Here is a 19,357-nt window from a genome sequence, read left to right as displayed (position 1 = left end):
TGGGTGACTGTTCTTTTGTAAAATTTATTTGAAAAGCTCCAAATAACTTACTTTTTCAAAAGATGGTATTCATGCTCTTCGCTGCAGTGTGAATTACTGGAATGCTGAACAAAGCTAAGACTTGACACCTTTTAAGATAAGGTTGGCAAGACCTAAGTTTGAATTTTTCAGTGTCCAGGTTATTAACAAATTACAGTCTTCACAGGCTTCCAGGGGCTCCTAATTATAGTCACACTGGGAGTCATTGAATGTTTTTCTAATAACCCAGGGAACTCGAGAGGACTCCAAACTGTAAGGTCTATTCATTTAAATGAACACAAAAAAGTCCTTGTCAGAATTAATGGTTAACCAAGAGGAAGCAACATAACCAAAAACAGTGACCATAGTACAAGTCTTGTTAGGGTCAACATGGGTTTATTTCTAGTAAGATCCAGGGAGTAACCAGATTTAATTCCAGCTCACCAACCTAATTATTTCACTAATGGCTAGAAGTAGGTCTGAAATGTCTTCCCAGAGAATCTGGTATGTATGTTCTTGCCAGGAGACGAGAGTTCTTCATGAGACTTCATTGAAATTCTGATTATTAAATCGAGGCTTTAGTTGGTATTAATGCCTTACCTCTCAAATACAAAATTAGAATTTGTGAGGGGATGGGGAGTGGTAATTTTAGGACTAATACATTGAAAACTGATTCAACCTTAACAGTTTTCAATAGCATGGTAGGTCAAATTCATTAATGACTTAAGCTTTCAGGATAGGTTGGAGTATTATTTTACTGTTTAATGTCTAACGTGGGCCTTTTAATTTGTAAACACTGAAATGTGGAAAACATTTATCTTTGAAGTTTTAAAAGACAGTCCACTTTTTAGCATGTGTGTTGTGTCCAGCCTGTGGTTGTCTTAACTAATAAATGTGATTTTACTCCCCAATCGCTCTCTTATTTATTTGCGTATAGGCCTCTCCTCTGGTGTGTTTCCTTAGTGTGGGAAACACGTTAACAGTGCCCAGCTTTGCCATTAATATAATTGCCTTTCCAGCAATGCTGATGAAATTTTGTAGTTTCTTTTTACAAACCTGCACATTTGAATGGTTTTCTGAGCTTGTCCAACTACCTTAAACGTGATGAAAACTTTAAACTGTATTAACATTAATTCAATTGCTAAGTTACTGTCCTGCATAAACTGCCCTTTCCTGGTAGTCTAGTGGAATCTAATTCACCTGGATTTATCAAGTTTCCCCAACCACTTGAAGGGAAGCTAGCTAGAAGTAGGAATCGTGGGTTTTGGAATCAACTGTTTTCATCTGGGTTGTACCACTTTCCCAATATTTGGGTAGTTTTAAAGTGTTAAAATGGAGGTTGTAAATTCAAAAGCCTGCTAGGTAGTCGTGGATCTTCGTTTAAGTTGCATGTTTTGATGAACCCCCTAGAAGGGACCTGTGGTTAAAATTTGTACACAACGGTTTCAGTGTTCCTCCATATTCATCTGCGGGGCTTGTAAACATTGCTGGGTCAGGTGCTACCGGCCGCGGAGTGGATTCCCCTTTTGAGAGCCACGCCCCAGTGTAAAGGGACCATACTCCTTCCGGTTTCAGCTCCACCCAAACCCAGGAGAGCTGCTGGGGGGTGGGGGCGGGAGGCACGCGCTGGTGGTGCATTTACTTAGTAGAGTTGCAAGGAAGATCTGGGTGTCTAAACCACCATAAAAGACTAAAACTTTAAAAACGGAACCAAAGTTTATTTTCGTTAATACTTAAGCTTGAGATGGTTTAAATGGTGATTTGAAGAATATTCTGATGTCTGACTTGCAAGAAAGAAGGAAACTAATGCTGACTCAACAGTGGCTACAGCACCGTAGCGAAAATAAGATGGAATGACCTTTATCGGTGCTGGTGAGGACAAAAAAAAATTGGGGGACCCGTCTTCACCGAGGAGCAGGAGCACCAATTGTAGGAGTCCGCCATGGCGAGTGCGGGAGGCCCGTGGCGGCCGCAGCCGGAACACAGTGACGCACTTCCGTGGGCGGGGTCGACTGCGCAAAAATTCACTTCCGTCGCGCCTCTGCAGTTAGTCCCGGGGTTTTTAGCGGTTGCAGCGGTTTGCTGGGATCACCAGCAAATAGGAGACTGAGCTCTTTAACTCCCAAGGGCGATGCGCTCCGGTGCAATCGTCAAGGCCTGCCAGAAAGTCTGCAGGTGCCTGTTGTCTGGGTTTGGGGGTCGAGTAGATGGGGGCCAGGCAGAGCGGTTGACGGAAGGGACTAGCTCGCTCGGAGGGCCCCTGAGGTCACACGCGGAGCTCTCCAGGGGGAGCGAATCAAGAGAAGCCTCAGAGTCTGGTGAGGGCAGCGAAGCGCTGGTAGAAATCTGTCGGAGAAGGCATTTCCTCAGTGGCACCAAGCAACATATTAGCCGAGATTCTCTCCTGACCGGGTGCCACTCCGGTTTTGGCCCCTTGGGCATAGAGTTACGGAAGAACCTGGCAGCAGAATGGTGGTCCTCGGTGGTGGTGTTCAGGGAACAGCAGGTCTTTCCGGTAGACGCCCTCCACCATGAACCAGGCCCTTCGCTGCCCGGGGACAGTGCCTTCAGGTTAGTTTCTGCAGAAACTCTACGCGAAATCTTGCAAGACAAAGATCTCAGTAAGGAACAGCTAGTAGCATTTCTTGAGAACTTATTAAAAACTTCTGGGAAACTACGGGAGAACCTTCTTCACGGTATGCTTCACGATTTGATGCTTCAAAATAGGTTGTCTGGGTGGAAAGGCAGTCTCGCTCGGTCTCGCGAATTCCACCTTTAATTCACGTGGAAAGGAAGTTACCTGGTTCACAAATTTTTGAAGTAGTTGGGTGTATTGACGGTGCTTCTGCCCTGGGGAAAACTGGTGCGTGGAATCGTTGCTGTTCCTTAAAGAATCTGGCTGACGGGCCTGGTAACGCTCTCAGTTTCACGGGGCAATCTTTTAGAGTTCAATTGAGGAGCCCTAGAATTAGGAACTACATTAAGTCATGTATTTGAATCATTTGTTCATCATCGCTAAAATATTTATAAATATTTCCACAGTCACCCTGCAGTTTTACACACAATAGATTAAGCAAAGCTCATTTTTCTAAAGCAAAGAGAAAATACCCTTCCCCGTTTTTTTGTTTTTTGTTTTTTTTAACTGAAAACGGATCTGCAATCTGTTGTTTCGAGAGCCCTTTAGGTAATTTTTGAGTTTGCAAAATAATAAGACTAATCAAGCTTTATAAGTGGTTCTTGAGTAAATACATACACAGCAACTTATAGGGGACCATTTGCCTTTAAAGTAAAATAGAACATGATTGCAGAGACTGAAAAAAAATTCAGGTTCTTTACAGGACAGACTTGCTGCCACAGCATCTCATCTTTGCAAAGTGCTATCCTTGCCATTTTTCGTTAAGTGGTACTATAAAGTAATTTGAAATAACCAATGTCCATGGTTCTCTGAAAATTAGTACCTATATTGTAACTTTAAAAGATTTCCTTAAGAAAATAAAGTAAACTAAAACAAACAGTTGAAAAAATGTGACAGTTTTGCTTTGTACTACGTAATTATTCCATGATGACTTGACTTTGGGAGCGTTAAATCACTGCTCATTACCATGTTCCAGAACAAATCAATCTTTTCTTCCTTATTAGAAAATGAAACTTAGCTCTTTTAAATGTCCGTTCACCAAAGCATCTGTGGTGTGCTAGACATTTTCTTGCCTTTAGAAATCTTAAATCCATTTATTTGCAGAATCCTTTGGTTGTCTAGTGTTTTTAGCTGAGAGTTACCCAGTTTGCCTTTTCTTTCTATTCCCAATGCTCTTGTTCTCTTTATTCCTTGTCTGAACTATAGTGGTAGCCACTGCTTATGACTAGTTTTTAAAAATTCTCAGCCATTATGTCTCCAAGTATTGTTACCACCCCATTCTCTTTCTTCTGTCCTATGACTAATTACACATATGTTAGATATTTTCACCATCTTGTCATCTTGAACAAAATCATATTTTAAAGTCTGTGTGTCATAACTCATATGTCTGTTTCCAGTATCTGTTTTTCTCCGGGCTTTGGGTCATTTGAACATTCTGATATTCTAGGTAATTTGTGTAAACATTGTAGCGATAAATTGAGGCTTTGGGTTCTGTTTTCTTCCTCTTGGGAGGATTTACTTTTGCTTTTGGCAGGCAGCTGAAGTGCGAGCATATCTTCTTAATACAATCCAGGATTAAGTTAATTGGAGGCTGGACTTCAAGCTTTTCACTTCATCTCTACTCCTAGAGTGTAGCCCTTTGAGTGTCCCTCCTGAAAGGCTGGGGTGTGTACCAGGGCCCCTTCTCCTTGATGAGCCAGGAACTACAATTTTTGTACTTCCCAGTCCCATAAGATGTCAGGAAGCTCTGCTCAGCACTTCAGCTTGTCTGCTCTGCTACTTGACTATTGGAAAGGCAGCATTAAATGTTGGGTTCACCTCTCTGCTCTTCCCTATTCTCCAAATTTTGGGCCCTCAAGTCCTTACTGCCTTGATAGCTCTCCTATGTCTTTAAACAGATTTTTTTTTTTTTAAATTAAAGTTTATTGAGATGTCATAAACAGATTTTTAAAAAGTTTCTTGACCGGCTTTTTGTTGTTGTTATCAACAAGCTAGTCTGTTACTATCAGAAATGGAAATCTCAAGTAAGTTTTGAACACAGTGCTGTCATTTAATGGGATAAATCTTTTATATAACTAGCATAGAGAACTACAAAAAAATCTTGAATTTAGATTTCAAGCAAATGGGTGGACGATTAATAGTATTAGAAACCAAGATTAATGTTATTATAAACCAAGGTTTTTTTACTGTAATAGTACAGAGATACAAATAGAAGACAAGAATAAACTTTGACATGTTAAACTTGAATTGGCAATATCAGTATGAACTCAAGATTTTAAAAAATAATCTATTTCCTAACTTTCTTCATGGGACAATAGTAATGAGCACAACCTTATACCCAGATTTTGGTTTCGAAAATGAATCAGTGCTTGGAGAAATGGCTGATTCCAGGTCTGGGGCAGGGAAAGCCCAACGTCAGTTTGGGACATTTTATGATGCTAGAAAGCAAAGAATTACTCGAAGACTAGTGGGGTCATGCCAAAAGGACACAGATGCTGGTTTCAAGGAGACTCCCAGTGGCTACATTTAGGGCAAACAACATTAGAGTAAATATTGATGGTAATAGATCATAATACATTAAATAAATATTTAAACCATAGTGTTAATCAAAAAATAAGTAATCGAGGCTGCTGTTGGTGGGAGAAGTTGGAGAAAGTTTGTTTTTACAGAAGCTATGCAACAAATGTAGGAAGAAATGTAGAAAAATCACCATGTTATGATTTTGCAATCCTCAAGGGTATAATAATGGAGTCAAGCAAGGCTCATCAGTGGATTCTAAAATACTGGGTGAAAGGTTGCTCAGGAGCAGAGTATTGTGGGGGAATGGATTACCTTAATCAGGTAGTCAAATTTGTTTCATTGATAGTGAGATAATCTGATACTGTGTTCCTCCTATTAGGATGCAATAAGACATAACATCAACTATGTAGTATTTATTCCTGCTAAAAATGATTAACCCAAATTAAATCATAAGGAAGCAATCAGACAAATCTCTGATGTGAGATAATCTATGACTGGCCTGGACTCAAATCAATAGTTAATGTCATTAAAAGCAAAGGTAGAGACGAGTCAGGGGAAATGTTCTAGATTCAAAGATTAGGGACCTAATCAAAATACAGTGTATGAACCTTAATTACGGAGAAATAGAACAGCAATAAATAACATTTTGGGTGACAAGTGGAGAAAATAGAATATCGACCATATGTTAGATGAAATTATGGTATTACGATTAATTTTATGGTATAATAATGGTATGTAGAGAATATTTTTAATTTTAGGAGATGCATGCTGAAATGTTTTGGGGGTGAACAAAAAGAAAACAAATGTGGCAGAATGTTGACAATTGGTGAATCTACGTGTAGGGTTTACAGGTGTTTATTGTAGTATTCTTTTAGTTTTTCTTGTAGATTTGGAAAATCTTCAAACTGAAAGGTTGGGGGGAAACTACCTAAAATGCAGTGGTGACTAAGATCTACCTTAATAGCTCCATGGTACTTGCACTGCTGTGTTAGCATTATTACTATTAATTTGTCTATAAATTGACCAAAATGATTTGGGTTTATAGAAGAGATTTGTATGATGATTGATTTATCTTTTGACAGGTGCCTTGGAGCACTATGTTCATTGCCTGGATCTGGTAAACAAGAAGCTACCGTATGGCCTTGCTCAGATTGGAGTGTGTTTTCATCCTGTTTCTGATGCTAAGCAGACACCTGATGGGGTTAAAAGGTACAGAACAATGGCAAATAACTTGGCCTTGTGTTTAAATAGTCAAGAACCAGTCATTTTCACTTTGAGACATTTTATATAATTTTCAAGTAAATAACTGATATTTCTTACAGCCAAAGAATTGGTGAGAAGACTGAAGCTTCACTGGTGTGGTTTACTTCCGCAAGAACTGCCAGCCAGTGGCTTGATTTCTGGTTACGTCATCGACTCCTGTGGTGGAGAAAGGTACTACAATAATCACCCTTAACTTAATAGTGAATAAGTAAAACGTCTTAATGTGTCAGGGGTAATACCTATACTAAATGAAATTTTCTTCGATGTAGCTATGTTTATAAGAGACAACTATGCTAAATCAACAAGTACAAATAAAAAACTCTTGGCAATGATTTTCGTTGTTCCCATATAACAAAGTTATTTTGGTAAAGACATTTGTTGATACCTCTCTTGCTCAGAAGCCTTTGTTGATAAGCCTTTACGTTCAAGGTAAAGTTCAATTCCTTCACCTGGCATTCCTGGCTGGTGTAGAGTTTGACACTGGCCCACTCTTACAGCTTTGACATTTGCTTCCTACCTCCATGAATTCTCCTTATTAGTCCTATGGTTCTGTAATTTGTAATCAAGTTTTAGTATATGCTGAAGGGAAAAAAGTTGAAGTAAGCATTTTGTCTCTCCATTGTCTTATCTTTCTCCAACTCTTAAAATCCCCGAATACCCACCTGAACTAAGTGGAATAATCACAAATAATCAAGCTTTTCACAAGGATAAGAATGATAAGTATAGGATACTTTCTTTCTTTTTCTTTTCCTGAACTTTCTCCATGTCTTTAGGAACAAACTTTATTATTTTTTTTCCCTTCTTCTGCTCCCCACCCTCCCCTCTCAAGCCGTTGTTTCTCAGTCTGGTTGTGTAGGACACAGCTCCCATAATACCATGCTGGTATTAGGAGCCTTGCACTCCCCGCTGCTGAGGCAGTCGGTCGTCAGTCCTTGGTCGTCAGCTCATGGCCTCTCATGCTGTCTGTTGTTCATAATCTCAGTTGTAGAGGGCGCAGCTCACTGGCCCATGAGGGAATCGAACCAGCAACCTCGGCATTAGAAACATGGTGTGCTCCAACCACCTGAGCCACCGGGCCAGCCCAATACTTTCTTCTTCATCCCACTTAGTTCTTGGTTACCTTCCCCTCTTGCTAATTGACTGCAAAAAAAGACCCTTATTTTTCTCAAGTTTTTTCAGGCTGCTCAAACAGTATTTTTAGCAATACATTCACTCATATTTAATTAAACTGTGCAATTTTTATTTGGGAGTTGACCATTTTCATTCAGGTGCTGCATAAAAAGTCTCAGACAACTTTTTAACAGTTATTTTAAGTTAATAAGACAGACTGTCTTTTGCAGTTTGCCGTGAGCCCATCTAACTTCAGCAGCAGTGATTGTCAGGATGAAGAGGGACGAAAAGGAAACAAACTTTACTACAATTTTCCCTGGGGAAAGGAGCCAATAGAAACCCTGTGGAATCTGGAAGATCGTGAACTTTTACACATGTATCCTGGAAATGTGTCTCAATTATATGTATGTTTTACTTTGAGCTTCTATGTATCCTGCACCCAGATTCTCTGTGATAATTTCTGAACCATTTGAAAATAAGCCGCAGACATGGTGCACCATGACCTCTTAATACTTCAGTATGTTTCTCAAGTGCAAGGACAGATACCTACATTACCACAATGCAACGATTAAAATCAGGAAAGTAATAGTAGTCTATTATTACCATCTAGTCCATAGATCCCTTCAAATGTAATGGGTTAGTCCCACGTGACTTTTATAGGTCCAGGAGCCAATCTAGGATCGCCTATTTCATGTAATGTCATGTATCTTTAGTCTCCTTCAAATGAACACTTCCTTTTATCTTTTCTTGTCTTTCATGACCTTGACATTTTTGAAGTGTACAGGCTAGTTACTTTGTAGAATGTTCCTTGGTTTGAGTTTCTTCCATGTTTCCACAGCCACAGAAATGGTGCTGCCCTCTTCTCAATGTATTGTATCAGGAGGCATATGATAGAAATTTTACTGGCGATGTTAACTTTTATTACTTGTTTAAGAGGGTGCTACTAGGTTTCTACAATGTAAAGTTGATAAGTATTTAGTACTTACTAATTAATGAGTAATTAATAAGCCTTTTGTGGGCAGATACTTTATGTAAATAACTTGTTTCTCACCAAATTTTGACCTACCGGTTGTGGCGTTCATTGATGATTCTTGCCCAACTCAGTTATTACCATGAGCATTACCAAATGGTGACTTTTTTAAAAATTAATTTTATCATTCTTTCTAGATTTATTGATCAGTTTGCATTCTGATTCTAGAAGTAATTTTAAGAGATAGTTCTGTGAAATGATCCTTTATTTTTGTTCTACTTTTCTGTGAAGGGCCGAGATGGACGAAAAAATGTGGTTCCTTCTGTTTTATCTATAAATGGAGATCTAGACCGAGGCATGCTGGCTTACCTCTACGATTCTTTCCAGCTGACGGAGAACTCCTTTACAAGAAAGAAAAATCTTCATAGAAAGGTGCTTTTGATATTTCCATGATAGACTTTTCCATGAAGTATCTTTTCAGTTTTTTTTTTAATCTGGCCACATGAATAATAAACAGGTTCTCATAGAATTGAACAAGACATCCCTATTGGGCAATCCCAAATGCATTTCCGTTTGATCCTGGGGAGCTAGGCAGCTATTTCTGATTCTTAGCCTCTGAGCCTTTCAATTGATAGCTTCCATGTGCATCAGAAACTGAGTGTTAAGTGGGTTTAAATAAGACAGACCAGCAAGACTTGTGGTATTGACCTCTCTGCTTTTGGTCTGAGCCCAAATGGCTGACCACTGGATCGGAGGAACTAGATATGGACCTGGGTCAAGGGAAAGGCTTATTTTAGGAAAAACAGTTCTTTGGAGGGGCTCAAAATTCAGAGAGAGGAAGGGTTGAAGCTGAAGGTGACAAATGAGTAATGGAGTAAATTTTTGAAGAAACGGGAGGGATCAAGACAGAATCAAGAGCACAAGTGGGGGATTTGTCTTGAAAAGGAGTTAGTATTTGAAACAGCAGGGAGGGAAGAAATGATGGTGTAGCTATACGTAGGCTACTGTGGCTGGTCGGCCTTTGAAGGAAGTTTTACTCATACCCAGTATTTTCTTTGGGAATTAGGAGGCAAAATTATTAGCTTAAAACATGGGTTTAAGTGGCAAGAGTTTAGAATAGTCATATTCCCCTTGAATGTAAAAGGGAGCCCCAAATCAAAAGCTTTATTTAACATGTTGAGTATTCATCTGGGATTGGAAACCATGAGTTTGTAGCACCATTCTGCACAGTTAAGTGATTTATTGTGCAGTGCTCATTTAGCCTGATATGACCATAGAGAAAGTCAGATTAATCAGAAAGTTCAGAAAGTCAGAACTGTTCTGGGGATCGGGATTTATCCCGATACGTGTAGCAAACAAACAAGGGGGATCATTTCTTTGTCATACCCCACATCCAAACCATCACCAAACCTGTTTGACTCGAGCTTCAAAATATATCCTGAATCTGACCATTTCTTGCCACCTCTATTCCTTCCATTCTGATTAGGTTGGTGGTTAAACCACCATCATTCCCTCTTCCTCCCACTGAATGGTCCTTTGGAAGGTACATGTTACTTTGCTCCTCTGCTTAAAAGACTCCAGTAAGCTCCTCATCTTACTCAGAGGAAAAGCCAAAGCCCCGAAAGTGTTTTACCAAACCATTTCCTCTTTGACCTCCACCTGCTATTCTCTACCTCACTCAGCCGGCACCAGCAGCACAGACCACCTTGCTGTTTCTGGAACATGCCAGTCATGCTCCTAGCCCAGTGCCTTGTCCTTTGTTCTCCCCTTTGCCTGGAACGCTCTTCCTTCCTTATCCACGTGTCTTGTTTCTCAACCTCCTTTCAAGTCTTTGCTCATATGTCACCTCAGAGAGGAGACGTTCTCTTGCCATTTATTGAAAACTGCAAACAGCCCTCCCACAACCCACCCCTTGCCAGCACTTCCTATCTCCCCGCCCCACCTTTTTTTTAGCATTTACTACCTTCAAATATATTCTTATTTATTTTGTTAAAATCTCTTTCTCCCCATCATGAGGGACAGTGATTTTTGTCCCCAGCATCTAGAACTATTTCTGGCATCAAACAGCCATTCAAATGTTGAATGGATGAATGAATAAGAAGAGTGGTGGGTTTTGTTAAGAGAAAGTCCCAATGATAAGCCACATGTTCCCCAGCTGGGTGGGGAAGGCAGTGATACCAGGAAGGAGCATTTTGACTGAGGGAAATGGAGTTGTCAGAAAATGGGAGAATATCAAATGAACTTATTTCTGCAAAACATCTAAGTGAAGAAATCCATGAGCAGCTGCATATAGACAGCTGAATACATCATTACATGATTTTTTTTTAATGACCTCAACTAGCTTCCATTTTCACACAGAAAATTTTAACCGTTTAAGAAGCTCCATGTTTGTTAGTGCTTGTATTATATTTAAATAAGATGTATTATAAATGAGAAACAAAAACTCATAGACACGGACAATAGTTTAGTGGTTACCAGAGGGTAAGGGGGGTGGGGGGTGGGAGATGAGGGTAAAGGGGGATCAAATATATGGTGATGGAAGGAGAACTGACTCTGGGTGGTGAACACACAATGGGATTTATAGATGATGTAATACAGAATTGTACACCTGAAATCTATGTAATTTTACTAACAATTGTCACCCCAATAAATTAAAAAATAAATAAATAAGCTGTATTGTCCTCCCCCCACCCTCTCTTTCAATTGCTTTAGGTACTTAAACTTCACCCTTGTTTAGCCCCTATTAAAGTTGCTTTGGATATGGGAAGAGGCCCAACAGTGGAACTGAGACAGGTGGGTTAAATGAGTTTTAATGTCGTGATTTGAATTATAACCATTATTCCAAGTAAATGAGTAGCTTGCCATTTCAATTTTATTTTTATTCATTTGCTTTTAAAAAATGGTAACAAAGTAATGAACTGTGGATAAATACATGGTTAATTATAGATAATTCAAAGTATAGTATATTAAAGAAAATGAATACAATTCAGTGGATTTTGCTGTCGATGTCATGGCCGTAGTTGTATTTTTTTAGTGAGTATGCATAGTTTTGGTAATTAAAATATTTGTACAGATGTCTGGTGAGTTATTTTTTGCCCCTTTCCCTTTTTAAGATTTTGAGACTTGCTGGTATAAGTACAGGTTCTAGATCTATAATCTTATTTTTATTTTTCTAATCTATCTGGTCTAAATACTCTTGAGAAAAGCCAGGAGGGTGGTTTTAGTTGCTTCCAGAGACCCCTTCAGCAGTCATCATTTCTGTCTGGATGACTCAGGCCCTGTACGAGGACACTACAAAGATTCACTCAGCTTTCCGCTGGGGCTTCTATGGAGGGGTCTGGGTAGGTGGGGATAGCTCAGGGACAGAGAAGGGAATAGTTTAATTTCCACTTTATCCCCCAAGGGTTGTGGCAGGCTCCCCAACACCCTGGTAGGTGCAAGTTCCTAGGTTTTTTTGCTTGAAGGACAAAAAAAACCTCTCTTCCTTAGATTTTTGTCATTACAATTGCAGGCCTTGTTCTGTTTTTGTTTGTTTATGAGAATATAGTAGTATTTTTTGCCTTGGGTGTTTTTAATTTACCAGAAGGGTAGTATGTTGTATATCTTTTTCTGCTTTGAACTTTTTTGACAGAAACTGTATGCATGTAATTTTCTGGGCTGTGCAAGAATTTTTGCCAGTTATATACATGGGGATGGGATTGCTGGGTAAAATGAATATATGTAGACTTAATTTCACTACGTCAGCTACGTTGCTGTCCAGACCGGCTGAACCTGCTTGTACTCCTCCAATGGTGAGGGTTCTCATTTCCCCATGTCTTCAGCACTTAATCATGCTTAGAGCTTTTTCTCTCCTTTTCTACCGTTCATTAGAGCAGATTTTCTGCTGGCCACTAATAACTTATTAAAACCTATACTTATATTGATTTTTCCCTGTTAATTTCTTAGATTTATTAATATCTGTATTCCATCTATCCCCAAAATATAAATACCTCAATACCTATTTACTTCACTATGGTCTTTCCCTGGGTGATAACACAGACCTGCTGAATCAGAAACTCTGGGAGTGCGGCTGAGCAGTCCTGTTTTGGCAAGCCCTCCAGGTGTTTCTGACTCTAGCTGAAGTTTGAGAAACCGTGTTCTGGGTAGTGCAGACACATCCCACACCTCCAGCCGCACCCCCTACCTGCCCGGGATTTTTGGTATTGTCTGAAGATACTTTTGTTTGTCACAGATGGGAGGGTGGGGGCGGCTACTAGAACCTATCTAATGGAGACCAGGGATGCTGGTAAACATCTTAATGTCAGCCGAGCTGAAGAGGAGAAATCCTGCTCTAGAGTTTTAGCTCTAGATTGTTAAGGCCGTTTAAAATTTTGCTTTGTTTGGCTTCATCATGGCTTGTTAAGAAAACAGTAAGTTTACTGTGTCATTTATTCATCATTACTTCTTTTTTTCCAGTCAGGCTTTTGTCTCCAGCATTCCACTGAAACTAATCCATCATTCTTTTCTTCTTGAAGCATTTTCTTAAGTTGGCTTCAGGAATACCACTCTCTTGGTTTTCCTCATACTTTTCTGGCAACTTCTCCTTTGTTTCCTTTACTGATTCTTCTCTTCCTGACATGATAGTAAAACCCTAGGGCTCAGTTCTCAACTCTCAGGTGACTTTAGAGTTAACATAGCCCCTTGGACTTACTGTTTTTCTCTAATAAAATCTGTTTTGGTTTGTTTGTGTTTTGAATAATAATGATGATAATAAAAATTATTATATTTGGTATAACATTTTCTCAGAGAAGATTTGCATTTAGTATTTGGCTTTGCAGTGCTTAATTTCTTCATTTTCAGAGAAAGTATACAATTTATAAGTAAACAATGTAAATTATAAACATTATATTATCATGTAATTAAAGGAATTCATGCCCATTTTAAAGATTGAAAAAGTGATTTGTGGTTTCACAAAAATAGAGTAATTACTCTAGCTATTTTTATTTCTTTCATATTTGAAGTTTTTGTATTTTTTTTCCAGGTTTGTCAAGGGCTATTTAATGAACTGCTAGAAAATGGAATTTCCGTGTGGCCTGGTTATTTGGAAACTGCGCAATCCTCATTGGAACAACTTTATTCCAAGTAAGAATTGTCTTCCTTTTCGCTACATTTATTCAGAGTTTTTGATTATATGGTATTTCTTTACTTTATGAGTAACAGAAATAAATCTAAGTATACCTATATATAATATAATTCAAAAGTGTTCCCATCTACAGAAACGTGCCCTTAGTTAATTGCTACAGCAGGGAACAATATTCATCAAATATATGCAAGCACGTATTATGTGCAACTTCGAGATGTTATGTCATAAGTATGTATACCTGAGTGTATCAGTTTATGAGGGATGGAATGATATATATTGGATGCATTTATTGAGTCGGGACTGAGGGAACATGAATGGAGTGCCTTTTCCTTGCTGTTTTGGTTCATTCTGAGGCTGAGTAACTTCATCGCTGAGAACAGAACTCTTCCTTCAGTGACCGGCACCTGTGTTCATCTGATTGCTCAAGACTGAAACCTGGATATGTTGTCCTTAGCGCTTCCCTCTTCCTTACTCTCCGTCACTAAATGTTGTCAGCCTGCCTCTTAAATATATTTCATATCTATGTCTCCCCGTCTTCACTGCCGCTACCCAAGTTAAGGTCACCAATAGCTTGGCTAGATTATTGAAATAGTCTCATAATTCATTTCCCTGTCTCTCTTACCCTCTTCTATTTCATTAACTTCTGTTTTTTGTTTTTGTTTTTTAAATAAAGGAATTCATACTTTCCTCCTTTGGGTTTATTTTGTTATTTTTTTTTAGCTTTTTGTGTTGAATACATATCTTTTGGGTGGAAAGTTGTGAAGCTTTGTGTTTTGCTCCTCAGTTCTCTAATAACTTGTTAAAATGCACCGTTCACATGATGTCAGAAGAAAAGTGGGTTTCCATGGGTAAAGCAACTTGTTTTATCATATATAAAATGGAGGCGCGGTACTTGAACTTCCCAGTTCTCTCTGGTTCTAAAATTGTATTCTTTGAGTCATGTGGACATTATCAAGTTATAGATGTTCTTTATGTGGTAATGGCTATATTGTTTCAGGATAGTTTTACCCAAATATTTATTAAGCACCTACTATGCTTTATGTACTTTGATACAGCAGTAAATAAGACAGAAAAGTTCCCTGTTTTTATGAAGCTTATATTTTAGTGGGGCAAAATAGACAATAAACAAGTAAATAAACAAATAAGACAATTTCTGATGGAGTCTTTAAAAGAAGAGAAACATGAATGAAATGGTGTGATGGGGTAAACAGAAAGAAGGCCAGTGTGGATATATTTAGCTGTTGCTGAACTAGAAACTATAAGTTAGCATACAAAGTTATATATTAAGCATGATTTGGGCATGATTTATTTGTTGTACACTGGATTTTTATTATAGTAGCATTATAAGAGACTTTAATTTTTCTTGGACTGTATCGAAGTACCAAAAGGCTGAGGTTATTCTGAGGTTCATCCATATCACCCCAAATTATATGCTGAGGAACCAGTGCTTATCAGATTTTATTTTCTCTTATGACTTTAAAGCTATTACAAATCAGGAACTTTCTGAAAATTTTACTTTGAATGTGATTTAGAATCTTGAAAAAGGTGTTTTTTGGTATAGCTTTCAAGCCCTGCTTTTGAGTTTTGTGATTCTTGAAAGTGGCATGGACTCAAAAGTAATTAAAGCTGGTAATAGGGTGAATTTACAATTTATATTTGTGTACATGTATTTTGTTTAACTACTTTTTTTCCTTAGATATGATGAAATGAGTATCCTCTTCACAGTTTTGATTACTGAAGCTACTTTGGAGAATGGATTAATACATCTGAGAAGTAGAGACACCACAATGAAGGAAATGATGCATATATCCAAAGTAAAAGACTTTTTAACCAAGTATATATCATCAGCTAAGAATTTATAGATTTTAATATTGGTATAATAAATATTCACCTTTCCTAATTTGGTTGTCTTCTATCAACTTGGATTTTTTTAGCACCTTTGCACTTAGGAAGTGGACATTTTTGATGCTGTTTTGATTCGTTTTTATTATATTTCTTGATGTATTCCATTGTATAAAGAATATGTGCAGCTACAAGAAACAAAAATCCTCCTGTACTAGATTAAGCAAATTGAAAATTGTTTTTCTCATAACAAGAAATCTAAGGGGTAGACTGTCCAGAGCTGGTGTAATTGTTTCCTCCATAGTTAGGGACTCAGGCTTTTGCTATCTTTCTGTTCTACCATCTTTAGTATGTTGGCTTTTATCTTTTATACTTGTTGCTTCATGGTCACAAGGTTGGCTGCTGTATTTCTAGCCTTCTCGTCCATGTTCTAGTTAGGAAGTGAAAAAGAAAAGAGCTAGCCAGCCAAGACTTCCCCTTTTAATTAGGAAAGTAAATCTTTCCCAGACATCCCAATCAGAAGACTTGTTTACATTTCATTGGTCAGAACTTGGTCACGTGGTCATTACTAGGCCAATCACTATCCAAGAGAATGAGAATATAATGACTCATTTAGATCAGACACAATTTATCCCTTAACAGTTATGGCAGTGTCTTATTCTCTCTGAAGTGGGTTTTGTTAGCAGGAAAGAAGGGATCTTCATGGAGTCTGCTACATTATATTGTCAAATACTGAAGATTAACCTAAAACTAAACTAAATTAGGACATTTATTGATTTTTGAAAAACTAGCGAAAATGAATGTTAGATGGCATCATCTTAACTGTTACAGTGTATTTCACGTCTGATTCTAATAGATATGTTTATAAGAAATCCTTGACCTTCTATGTGATTATGTCTTTGTTAATTTTACTATCATAACCAATCTGACAAAAATTCCAACTAATCATTTGTGTAAAATATCTGGAAAAGTTGGCTAAATAATCTTTTTTTTTTAAAATTTTATTATTAGTTTCAGTGGCTAATTTATTTGACTTTACTTGGTAGATTTTTATTTTTTGGTTATTTTCTGCTGTCATGGAGAATTTCGTACACAAACATACAGAATAGTATAAATTAACCCTATATACCAGCAACCATCAACCCATGACCAATCTTGTCTCATCTCCCCAACATTATCCTTCCAGATTATTTTGAAGTAAATTACAGCTATCATTTCACTTGTAAATATTTTAGTCAAGGATCTTTTGTTATCCATTATCACACCCAAAAAAATTAACCCTATATGATACAAAGAAATTATTGACAATTTCCTTGGGTTTAACAATAATTATATTATGGCTTTATTTTTCTTTTTAAAAAGTCCTTATCTAATAGAGACACTTAAATATTTTTGAGTGAAATTATATGATATCTGAGACTTGCTTTAAAAATCTCCAGTTTAAACCGAAAAAAAAGTGGTGGATTATAGATGAAAAATAAGAATAGCACTGAGTTGTTGAAGCTGAGTGATGGGTCTCTGGGTGTTCTTTGTGTCCTGCCTCTATTTTTGTGTATGAGAATTTTCATAGTAAGTATTAAAAAGCCAATTATTTAATATCAGATATCCACTCAGTTTCCAATTTGTGTTGTTCGTTTCAATCAGAATCAAAATAAGACTCATCTGTTGATACTGGTTTTTAGGTTTGGGCCCCTTTTATCCTATAGATTCAATCTCTGTGTCTCATAAGAAATTGTGTTATTATGGGGTTTTCCACTCTTTGGATTTTATTTATTACATCCCCAGGGTGTAGTTTAACTTGTTCCTCTCTCTATAGTTCCTATAGATTGAAAGTTGAATCCTGAGGCTTGATCAGCTTTTAAGTTCAATTTTGGGGTCAGGATTATTCCATAGGTTGTTATGTTCTCCCATCAGAGTCGGTAATGTCTAGTTGGTTTTCTTTTGGGGATGCTAGCAATCATTGATCAGTGCCTAGATCAGTCAGTTCATTAGAGGTGGCAAAACGGTGATATTTTGATTCTATCTCCCTTTTTCATTCGTTGGCTAGAATGTTTCTATAGAGAAAAACATCTCATCTACTGTTTGCTGAGAGGTAATGAGAAAGGTTTGGGATAAATGCTGGATTCGTCCCCTTTAAAGTTAATCTTTTTGATGCTAAAATTGTCCTACCTCTGGCCAGTGGGAACATTTTCAAGTTGGTCTCAAGTCCCTTTGACCCAACTTTAGTAGTCTTTGATAGCTTGGTATCTAGTATCTAATATGGAGATTGTATATTTCAGAGTTTTGCCAAGGAGACCATATTACGGGTAGTAGGGATGCGCATTGTTTAGAAGGTATTTTTGTTTCTGGGCCTTTTTGGTGTTCAAAGCTAGCAAATATATAGGTGTGTGTGTGTGAGTGTGTGTGTGTGTGTGTGTGTGTGTGTGAATCAGCTTTATTGCAATATAATCTGCATAAAGTAAATTGATCTATTTTGACCTGTACAAATATAGGTTTTGAGAAATGTGTAACCACCACCACAATGACAATATAGAATATTTCCATCCCCCAAAAAAGTCTTTCCATGCCCCTTTCGGACTATAGGGTTTTTACTCAACCTCTTCTCTCACACATCTGGATCTCCTCCAATGCCTAGAATCCCAATTCTCAAGACTCCTGAGGGTGATAGAATTAGAAGGCCATGCCACACATACTCATTTATTTGCTCTATCTCATCTGAATCACGGCAGTCTCAGAATTGCAAGACCAATATTACCACTGTATGCCTACTTAAAATTTTAAATTTCTTTTTTGCAGTTTGGGGTTCAATACTTAGTTTTAAATATAACTGTGAGACACTAAAAAGTTTGTTTGTTTGATTATGGCTTAAATAACAGAAATTTGTTGTCACAGTTCTAGAGGCTAGAAGTCAAAAATGAAGGTGTCAGCAGGGATGCTTCCTTCTGAGGGCTGTTGCAGACCTCTCTCCTAATGTTCCTTGTCTTGTAGATGACTATTTCCCTGTCTAAAAAGTTTAATTTTTAAAAGTAATTTTTCTGAAGAAAATCTCAGTCCTGCCCACAGGTACCTTTATTCAGGTACCTCGTCTTCTTAGGGGCCTCAGCCTTCACAGGGGATTGTATTCCTGGGCTCAGACCGTAGAATACCTTAACATGCAACTAGAATGTCTACACTGCAGCTGAGGGAAGTAGTGTTTCTGGAAGATTGTGTAGGTCAGAGGTGTCCCAACTGTGGTTACACATCAGAAGCTCCTGTGGAGCGTTTCAAAAATATATTTGAGCCCTAACCCAGACCCACTAAATCTCTGGCAGTGGGACCCATACAGATATATATTTTTAAATTTATAGGTGGTTTCTGATGTTTACACCACTAGTAACCACTAGTAATCTTATCAGAGAGCTGCATACCCAAGTAGTATTATTATGACAGACTTCTATCAAACACGATTACTTTTAATACAGTTCTCTTTCTTAATTCCTTTCTTAGGTATTACACTATACCAGTGTATGTTGAAAGATGTTATTAGAAATCGTTCTATGGAACTCATTGCTGATTTAGCCTTAAGAATGTTCTTGAAGGCATTTGTTTGCTGTATTATACTACGTCTTTCTGTGAGGAAGCACGGGAGACATTCCTCAGATTTAAATACCAGGGATATTGTGCTTCTCCTGAAGACTGGGCCCAGTGCTATGTGTTATGTATTTATTTGTTCACTCACAAGGACTTTTTGAGCACCTAAGTCCCAGGGACTCTGGGTGCTGGGGATGTGGCGGAGAACAACACAGACTAGGCCTGGGAGGGGTGAGAGGGGGGGACAGACAATAGCAGGTAGACGCATAGGCAGTTTGAGGCAATTTCAGACAGTGGTAGTGTTGTC

The 19,357-nt window shown here is 38.0% G+C and overlaps 1 protein-coding gene across 4 annotated transcripts in view; it reads left to right on the top strand.

Annotated features, from left to right (window-relative positions):
- The first annotated feature begins 922 nt into the window (after window positions 1-922).
- The window catches only part of POLG2 (DNA polymerase gamma 2, accessory subunit), a 42,529-nt gene continuing 24,094 nt past the window's right edge, over window positions 923-19,357 (top strand). The window contains exons 1-8 of one of the 4 annotated variants that reach the window (XR_012492098.1): window positions 923-2,714; window positions 6,256-6,382; window positions 6,496-6,607; window positions 7,777-7,950; window positions 8,808-8,948; window positions 11,229-11,309; window positions 13,537-13,637; window positions 15,335-15,452. Coding sequence is in view for 3 of the 4 variants with exons in the window: in XM_019732884.2 (XP_019588443.2) it covers window positions 2,150-2,714; window positions 6,256-6,382; window positions 6,496-6,607; window positions 7,777-7,950; window positions 8,808-8,948; window positions 11,229-11,309; window positions 13,537-13,637; window positions 15,335-15,500 (1,467 nt within the window). In the remaining variant the exon portion in view is untranslated. Of the gene's footprint in view, window positions 2,715-6,255; window positions 6,383-6,495; window positions 6,608-7,776; window positions 7,951-8,807; window positions 8,949-11,228; window positions 11,310-13,536; window positions 13,638-13,991; window positions 14,326-15,334; window positions 16,311-19,357 lie in introns of those variants that run through there. The other 3 variants (XM_019732884.2, XM_074319774.1, XM_074319776.1) reach the window with 3 other exon arrangements.

Source organism: Rhinolophus sinicus, linkage group LG15, assembly GCF_036562045.2.
Source record: "Rhinolophus sinicus isolate RSC01 linkage group LG15, ASM3656204v1, whole genome shotgun sequence".
NCBI classification, from domain to species: Eukaryota; Metazoa; Chordata; class Mammalia; order Chiroptera; family Rhinolophidae; genus Rhinolophus; species Rhinolophus sinicus.
Note: the sequence above shows the minus strand (reverse complement) of the source record. Positions and strands in the feature narration are given on the sequence as shown.